The sequence below is a fragment of the Pinus tabuliformis genome, chromosome 8, assembly GCF_031772625.1.
Source record: "Pinus tabuliformis cultivar Carrire ecotype Pingquan chromosome 8, CPIR1, whole genome shotgun sequence".
Lineage (NCBI taxonomy): Eukaryota > Viridiplantae > Streptophyta > Pinopsida > Pinales > Pinaceae > Pinus > Pinus tabuliformis.
This window is the reverse complement of record NC_142294.1, coordinates 1,238,243,679-1,238,253,505: the sequence shown is the minus strand read 5'-3', so window position 1 is coordinate 1,238,253,505 and position 9,827 is coordinate 1,238,243,679. Positions and strand designations below refer to the sequence as shown.

General features: G+C 34.9%; 1 protein-coding gene across 1 annotated transcript; it reads right to left on the bottom strand.

Annotated features, from left to right (window-relative positions):
• Positions 1-3,915: 3,915 nt before the first annotated feature.
• On the bottom strand, positions 3,916-8,054 carry LOC149239877 (small ribosomal subunit protein uS17z-like). The gene is made up of 6 exons (XM_089369994.1): positions 8,043-8,054; positions 6,718-6,758; positions 6,527-6,627; positions 4,528-4,672; positions 4,349-4,438; positions 3,916-4,255 (listed from the first exon to the last, which is right to left on the bottom strand). Exons 1-6 carry the CDS (start codon positions 8,052-8,054, stop codon positions 4,162-4,164), a joined length of 483 nt encoding a protein of 160 aa, XP_089226120.1. The 3' UTR covers positions 3,916-4,161.
• Between the last annotated feature and the right edge of the window lie 1,773 nt (positions 8,055-9,827).

Genomic DNA, 9,827 nt, shown 5'->3' with positions numbered 1-9,827 from the left:
AAAATATCATTATTTGATCTTTTACTCTAATTTCTCTGATTGGTTCTCATAGATCTTTGGATTTTCTACTCTTCTAGATTCGTTTAGCATTTCGATACTCTATCAATTCAGTATTTTAGTACTCAGCTAGTTCAGCGTTCTAGTACTCGGGAAGCTTAGCGATCCGATATTTCGTTCAATACTCATTCGAAAATCTTGCACTCGACAACCACCTACGCACCTATCTAGTACTAGAGCAATAGTTGTGTTCTCAACGATCTTTCTCACCACGCGTGCACTCATCCAACACTTGACCCGTCACCTGAGCTTTTGGCTAATGCGCTCATCACAACCATTCCATTGTTCGATTCTAGTAACCAAATTGCTCCACAGTTTGATTCTGGTACCAACTGCTCCAATTGTTCTATCGTTTTAACTCCAGTACTCATATTCTTTGTTCGATGCTGGTACCTGTATTCCATTGTCTACTGTCTGATTCTAGTACCATACTTCATCTTCAAACTTAGTGCTTTAGCAAACTATCCACTATGGAACCAATGAAGTTGTTGAAGACATCTCATTTACTTGGTTACCCAAGATCCACTTCCTCCTCATGCACTTCGTGTCATGAGGACAAAGTTACAAATGTAATTTCAGTTTCATTACACAGATTATGGTAACGACCCTCTTCTTTATAAAAGAGATGTATGTCGAAAAATTAGGTTAATCAAAATCTTTCTTGAATGGTTAATAGTTAATCTCTTAGTCTTCAGAGAGATCCAAGAAGGGAGATTAGGTTGGAAACAAAGCACTCTGAGATTTGTAATGCTGATATTGTAATCCTTTTTTTCATTAACAATATGAACAACAATTGTTAAGATCAATGTGTTATTTTACTTCTTAACGCTGTAAGTCTTTAGATTACCTAGTAGATCGGCAAGGGCCCACCCAAGCCATCAAGGCAAGTTTTCCCTTTGTTTAAGTTATTAAATAGTTTAGTCTTTCCAGTTTTATTTTACGAGTGATGCTTTCGTAGTTCAAATTTTATTTGTTCTATAGATTTAATGATTAATTGATGAAGTACACGTCAGATAAAATTTGAGATGTCACCATTCACCTACATGCACCACTAGTGAAGACTTATATTTCCTATACTAATTTTGATTGTCTTGTTTAAATGCATTGAATTGATTAAGAGTAAAAGGAAACGAAGTTAGATCCATCTTGTTATCTCATAAGCCTATAAATGGAGATTTGTAACGCTGATATTGTAATCCTTTTTTTTCATTAATAATATGATAGAAATTGTTAAGATCAATGTGTTATTTTACTGCTTAGCGCTGTAAGTCTTTAGCTTACCTAGTAGATCGGCAAGGGCCCACCGAAGCCATCAAGGCAAGTTTTCCCTTTGTTTAAGTTATTAAATAGTTTAGTCTTTCTAGTTTTATTTTAAGAGTGATGCTTTCGTAGTTCAAATTGTATTTGTGCTATATATTTAATGATTAATTGTTTGAAGTACACGTCAGATAAAATTTGAGATCTCACCATTCACCTACATGCGCCACTAGTGAAGACTCATATTTCCTGTACTAAATTTGATTGTCTTGTTTAAATGCATTGAATTGATTAAGAGTAACAGGAAACGAAGTTAGATCCATCTTGTTATTTCATGAGGCTATAAATGGAGATTTGTAATGTTGATATTGTAATCCTTTTTTTCATTAATAATATGAACAACAATTGTTAAGATCAATGTGTTATTTTACTTCTTAGCGCTGTAAGTCTTTAGCTTATCTAGTAGATTAGCAAGGGCCCACCGAAGCCATCAAGGCAAGTTTTCCCTTTGTTTAAGTTATTAAATAGTTTAGTCTTTCTAGTTTTATTTTACGAGTGATGCTTTCGTAGTTCAAATTGTATTTGTGCTATAGATTTAATGATTAATTGTTTGAAGTACACGTCAGATAAAATTTGAGATCTCACCATTCACCTACATGCACCACTGGTGAAGACTCATATTTCCTGCACTGATTTGATTGTCTTGTTTAAATGCATTGAATTGATCAAGAGTAACAAGAAACAAAGTTAGATCCATCTTGTTATTTCATGAGCCTATAAATGGAGGAACTTGTTCCCTGATTTAGAATATTCAATTGCAGTACTTGAGCATTGTCTGGTTTTTCATTAATTGTGTGACAAAATGAATTACAGTTTGTAGAATGAAGTGTTAGTTTGTAATACACACTATCTAGACCATAGTGCAGCAAACAACACAACTTATCTATTGTCAGCACATATAGTGCATCAACTCTACTTATTATGATTCCCAGGTTGATAATTAAGTATCGAGGCAAACACTCAATAAAAGAGTATTATCATATATAATATATATACATGATGCCATAACAAATTACCAGTTTTTCATTAATTGTGTGACAAAATGAATTACAGATTGTAGAATGAAGTGTTAGTTTGTAATACTCACTATCTAGACCATAGTGCAGTAGACAACATAACTTATCTATTGTTAGCACATATAGTGCATCAACTCTACTTATTATGATTCTCTAGTTGATAATTAAGTATCGAGGCAAACACTCAATAAAAGAGTATTATCATATATAGTATATATACATGATGCCATAACAAATTACCAGTTTTTCATTAATTGTGTGGCGAAATGAATTACAGTTTGTAAAATGAAGTGTAATACTCACTATCTAAACCATAGTGCAGCAGACAACAGAACTTATCTATTGTCAGCACATATAGTGCATCAGCTCTACTTATTATGATTCCCTGGTCGATAATTAAGTATAGAGGCAAACAATGAATAAAAGAGTATTATCATATATAATATATATACATGATGCCATAACAAATTACCAAAACAATTCCCTCTGACCAAAATAGCCTAGAATATAATGACTATACAATCATATTTTGATTCCATCACAAGTATCCAAAACGATTCGCCCTTTGATTAATCACGAGTTAAAATAATCTATACAAAGTAAAGAATTTCAATCACAAAAGTTTCTTTATACACAACAATATGAAATAATTTCTTTATAAGACATATTCGATGCTTTAATAATTGCAATTATATCAATCATCTTAATTTGGTAATTATAGAAATAATCTAATTTAACACATTATTAGACATCAAATTTGGATATCAGAACCCCCCATCCCCTTTCTAAGATTCTCTCACACGGCCATGCATACTGATACTAACTGGATTTAATTGCACAACGCCTCATCAACACACATCGACTAAATATAGTAAAATCGCAGGGCATCACTGTTTCATTATTTTCAGTCATCTTTTAATCATCTCAAAATTTTTGGGCATTCGCTAAAATTGCTTGTATGGTTTCTTTTTTCATCCGAGAATAAGAGATTATTGTATTAAAGTGGCCCAGTAAAGAATCCGAAAGGACCCTTGACCCTTGAATGCCCGTAAACTTTACTTCGCATAAGCCCCCAAAATAAGCCTAGACAGTTGCATCCAGTGATATAGAAAATGGAATAAGCATCAAAATAATGACGAGGATTCACAACGCCTAGAACCCTTGATATTCGATCAGTACAAAAAACTCAGCAAGAATCCTTCTTTGCAGCTCCTATAGTTTAAAATCCACGCACATTACAAACCTCTTGTGTGAATTAAATTTCAACATCTTCACATGAAATACTATTGGCAACCATCACATATAACTAGATTGTCTTAGGCACCTTCATAAATTCAAAGTTATGCTGAGAAAGTTAGGTGTATTGATCATTTGATAGCAATATTTATTATCACCAAGTCAACAGCTTCAAGCACACGAATGCCACCTCCTAAAGAAATAATTAAAAGCGAAACTCCTTGCCATATATAATAAAATAAATATGACATCGTCATATTTGGCTATTGGAAATATATATATATATATATTCGAAGAATATGCCTTCAAAGGTTTACTGGATGCTAAAACCAAAACAAAAGTATCCAAGAACGGTGGACTTTCAACTACCAAAGAGTAAACATGCGCCGTACATCTTTTTCAAAATTCAACACAGTAACCAAAAGAAGGATTAAACTAACAAAATTAATTTTGACCAAATGATAAAATAGTAAGTAACCCTCAACTCTGTCGAAGCCCACTCTATCACACTTAATGGAAGAAAAAAAAAACGGATTCATATTGTAGTGAAGGCTTTCTTTGCAGAACCACTGCTAGAACCCGCAGGAATCACCTTCAGAACATTAAACCTTACAGTCTTGGACAAGGGCCTGATACAAGCAAATCATATAAAATGTTAACAACCAATAAAAACACAAAAAAGAGTCACAGGTTTTAGTGGATATTCCCATAAATAGATTTACCTGCATTGCCCAATGATAACATGATCCCCTTCTTTGACATGGAAACAGGGTGAAATATGGGCTGGTATGTTCGAATGTCTCTTTTCATATCTGTTAAGTATGCAGGCATTCAAAAATTACTACTTAAATGGAACTGTATAGAAATATAATTGCAATTCACTATAATGTTCTCTAGTTACCTCTGATATTTCTTGACAAAATGGAGATAGTCCCTATGGACAATAATTGTCCGTGTCATTTTAGCACTGTAACATGTTCCAGCTAATATACGACCTCTTATTGAAACAGTACCAGTGAATGGGCACTTCTTGTCGATGTAGGTCCCTACATAAAAACCAAGAAAACCTAGTTCACACAATCCAGTGGAGAAAGACCCAAAAACATATAATGGACAAATACATGTATTGACAAATTAGTTGAGAAAGACTGCAACAATATAAAATAATATGCACCAATCAGAAAATATTTGCACGAATCAGTGGAAACCGAAAGACCAAAATAAAAATTATAGATAAAAACAAAATAATAAATAAATAAATAAAACCAAGATGATTGCACAACTTCTAGTTCATGTATCAGAATCAAGAAAAAAAGAAAACTAATCATAAGAATGACATCTTGATTATTCTTAAGATTCTTAATTTTGCTTTTATTATCATATGTTAACGATGAAGGAAAAAGAAAAAAATTAATCAGTGCATATAGATAATATTAAAAATAAAAATAGTAGGGCAATGATCATTCAACTACCTCTCAGCACCGAGTATCATAGCTTCTTGAAATTAGTTCCAAAGCTTTGAATCTTTCAGGTAAGATCGGATATGCAAAACGGAGTCTGTAAAGAATACTATCTTTCTCTGTAAAGAAATAATTAAAAGCAAAAATCGAGTCTGTAAAGAATACCATCTTTCTCTGTAAAGAAATAATTAAAAGTGAAAAACAAGTCCGTATTATTTTTATGATAGTAACCCCGCAAATGATTTTCCTGCATCTGGAATGATTGTTTGGTGGCCACATCTAATATAGGGCAAACATGGGGTTATCTTTGCAGATGATGATTTCTTGCTAAGTTCCCTGCTGGTGGTGAATTTAATTAATTGCCTTGGCACTGATTGACCAGATAGTAGAAGTTGGTTCTGTTGGCAAACCTATGATGGAGGGAGTTCCTACTTTCTTTGAAAATGCTCAAAAGGTGTCTTAGAACACAAGATATATTGTAAATGCAAGAGATAAAACTGTTGCAAGTTGGTTTTGTTGGCAAAGCTATGATGAAGAGAATTCCTATCTTCTTTGAAAATGCTCAAAAGGTGTCTTAGAACACAAGATATATTGTAAAAGCTTTAGACAAGACTGTTGCATCACTACTTATGCTATTAGAATTTGGTACTCAAAAAGCACTTCCATACCTGGCATGCTACTTTTACCACTATCGTTCTTACTAAACATGGGCTCTTTAGCTACAGAGACCTACAGAACGTGTGTTCAAAGAATTCAAAACATCCTACAAAAAGGCTTTTTATTGTATCAATTTGGATGATTAATCATATAGCTATTTTTGAATCACAACAGCTACTTCCCTGACTTCACAGACACTATATATTTTGGTAAATAATAAGAAAGAAATGTGATTCTGCATTCAATTAATTCATATGGATTGATAGTTGAAGATATACAACATAGTGTGAGCCTGGTAAGTGATTGATGCACGTATTGGGCATGAGAAGTCTGTTCCAGTCTATACTAAATTATAAAGGGCTCTTGTTTACAGGTTTAATTGTGTTTTTATCGTGATGGAGTCAATTTTCAGTCTTAAATATGAAGACTTAAAATGTATTTCAACCTCAAATGTATTTATGGGAAACAAATAAAAGGCAGTGTTAGAATTTTCTCCAGAGTCCAATACACATGGATCAAGTAAGTTACATTTAAATTGGCAAGCACAAAGACATTTCAAATGGCACCAGGATCCCCCATACTAACAAACAATATTTTGGGAATTCATAACAACTACACCATTTCTATACCTGGTGTGTATTCTTACTCGTGCAACCTTGCTACAAGGAAGCATTTTGGCATTCAAATGGATAATTTAATAGAAACAACAATTAAATGCACAATAATATATACAAACAAAATATATCGCAATAATCAAATCTGCCCAAAATTTAATCACCATACCTTGAATAGCTTCTTTGGGGGTCTTGAAGCCAAGATCCACATTCTTCCAAAACCTGTTGCCACCTTTTCCAGGACGTTTCCCCTTCCCAGACTTCTTAGAACTGCAACAATATAAATTAAGGATCAAAAGAGAAGCAAATCAAAAGATTCTAAACATGAAATAAAATCAAATAATACTGCAATATGATTACCTGAGAAAGACTTTTGGTTGCTTTAGAAAAGCTCTCTCAATCTATGAAAACAATACAAGGAATTTGTATCAGAGATGTCCCATTAGTTGATAACAATGACAATACTAAAAACAACGTTTTCACTATTCACCCACAAATACAAGCTTCAGAGTGGCATAGAATATTGGAAAAAGGCGTTTGGCTTCTATTAAAAGGGCTTGTTATGGTTAACTGATTTTTTATAAATAAACCCATCTACCAATACTTGAGCATAGCGATAGAATAATAGAATGGATGATCGGAGAGCCTATCCCAATATTACATATATACCCATATCCTGCATTGAGATTAATAGCTTTAACATGAGCTTGCAACTCCAAACACGCAAAAGAACCATGACAAAATCAAGAACCCTGTTTGATAAAAGTACTAAAGTCTAAACTCAAATCCCCATTGTTTAAAAAAATTAAAAGTCTTGGGCAAATCCTGAGCTGGCCGTTCGTAAGACAACTGGAGAAAAAAAGACCAGCTTAAGGCATGAACACATTGGAATATCTTGTTTTTATTATTAACAAGATCCTAATAAAGTTGGCATCATGGAAACTTTGTCTACTAATTTATGTTATTTCCAAAAGTTTCCAAATAAGGACCAAACAATCTAACGCGAATCCTACAAGCCAAACTAACAAGGGACCAAAAATAGCTTTTGGCCATTCTACACCCCAGATTACTGAGGGTCTAACCAGTAAACACTTATCAAATCTGGGCCATTAATCAATGCATTGAACCATTCCACACAAAAGCAAACACCATACAAAACTTTGCCAATGAAACAAATCCCTACATTATCCCTATTTCAAGTGAATCTCAACAGGGAGTGAATGCCCCAATGACTAAAGCCCTGGATCCTTGCCTTATTGCATATAGCCAGAACGAGGGACTATGCAGAATGCTGTCCACAAACAATGTAACCTTCTCACTTTCTAAATAGGGCAGACAGCAGTTCAATGTGAAATAACTGGTAATTGCAATGTATGTCACCTTGATCAGCGCTAGAGTCATACAAAACAAAACCGCTGCAAATAGCTTAAGCCCCAATCCCACGTTTTTCATAGGAAGAGAGACAGGATGAAAAAGAAGGGTTTCCTTAATAAAAACTGGATATTGTGGGCCAAAAAAATGTAAGAAAACAACAACTACCATAAAACGACATGAATCTGAAAGAGCTCAATAAACCAAAATCTTCTCCACTCCAGAAACTCGCTTGTTCTTCCGCGGAAACCCTAAAAAATCCAAAATACATAAAACAAACCATAAAAAGCCTTGAAGGAATAGAGCTGGAATACCTGTTCTTCCATGGCTGCAGGAATTCAAGACTTCTAACTTCGCATTTCAAGGCCTCGGTCGCTCCCATTCCTACCTGAGAAGTTACAACATTTTCAATGGAAAGATGCCGATTTCATTTTTCTCGCGAGCGTTATGAGGGAGGATTTCTTCTACTTCATCATCGTGATGGTCTTTTTTTTGCGCATGAGGCGGAGGTTCAGAGCTTGAGTCCAGGCAGAGCCCTTGTTGGCATTGCGCGCAGAGCACGGGTCAACTGCGAAACGAATGGCTTGCTGGCGGTGCGTCCGTCCCGCTTCCTCATTAACCGTTCAGTTTTGGATCAGTGTTGGATCAACGATCACAATTCATTCAATCATCTAACACCACAAATCCACGGTCAACAATAGGACACAATGATAGCTAGGGCAATTCATTTCAAAGGGAAACGCTTTCTGGCGTAATTATCTTATCTTATCTTATCTCAAAAACACAACGAGAGGCAAATGGACTCACTATTGTTTAAAATGTTTTAGAATTGAGAAACAAAGATGGTCCATGGAGACAACTTTCAATTCCTGTTAAGGTTCCAATAACATTTCATAGCCTCATCACCATAGTAATAGATGCAATAGGGCTCGATATTGTTTTCTTCACCTTTATTATAGGTTGCATACCCTAAAAACATTACATAAACATTGAAACCACCTAAAACAACTAACCCTTAAACCCCTAACATACAGAAGGAGGGGGAAAACGGATTTTAACAATCAAGCAGGCACATTTTTAATGAAAAATAGGTTGTTGTATATTCTTCAGCATTATATAGCGATAAATAGCTCAGAACATCACAGGTAGACATCCATGTAACATGGAAAACATTTTTTCTTACCCCAGTCAAAAAGTTGCCTTTGGACAAACATTTACGACAACGAAGCAATAGTCATTGAAAATAAGGTAGTAACATTAACCTAACCCACACAACAAATCCAAAACACAAGCCAATTCTCTAGGCATTAGGCATTTATGCAAATCAGGAACTATTAAAATTATCATATCAATGCCAACTACCCCACAATCCAAAAACACAATTCTCCCTTGCACATGCTCTCGAAAATACCAATTGCTAGCAATGCATATCCATTTTTGTAATTGTACAAGAAACAAAAAATGGCATAATCATCAGAAGTCACAGTAACCCTCAGAATCACAGATGGTCCATTAGTTGTGGTAGACTGTATTGAGGGAGTTTGTATCCAGACAGGAACTGTTCTGCACCAAGCTGAATCGCAGTCCGAGTTCTATGATAGAGAGATCCATAGTGGTTCCCATAGGCAGTGGGTGAGCCCCCACAGCCTGCAATCCACTGCGCGAAGCGGAAACCATTCGGGAGGGATAGAATTTGTGTGTAAGGTGGTTAAGGCGGTTAGGGCATAATAACTCTTTTTTCTAACTAATTATATCCTCTGATCGAACGAATAAACCTATTTCAATCGTCTAACATATTATCTAACAGTGCAGAAAAATGACAAGTGGGCAGAGAGGGAAGTTCATTTCAGAGGGAATGCCTACGATGTAATAAATAAATAAACTAACATAGATCCATCTCAACCCTTGGGCGTTCTTTTATACCACTAGCCTATATCCATCTTTAGCTCCGGATCTACCAAGCGCCAAGAGGGATCAAATCTCTCCTTGAGGTGCAAACATTTTTTAGAGTGAAGAGATGGATCTAGGTTGGTTTAATTATTACCCTTCATATAGGTTACATTAGAGAACAATACCATGTGGAAAAACCATGGGTTGGA

What these genes read in the sequence shown, in the direction of transcription:
- LOC149239877 (XM_089369994.1), bottom strand. An exon ending in CCCCAAAGAAGCTATTCAAG is followed by an intron (nt 4,673 to 6,526) that starts GTATGGTGATTA and finishes GTTTTTATGTAG; the next exon opens with GGACCTACATCGACAAGAAG. An exon ending in TTTGTCAAGAAATATCAGAG is followed by an intron (nt 4,439 to 4,527) that starts GTAACTAGAGAA and finishes CATACTTAACAG; the next exon opens with ATATGAAAAGAGACATTCGA.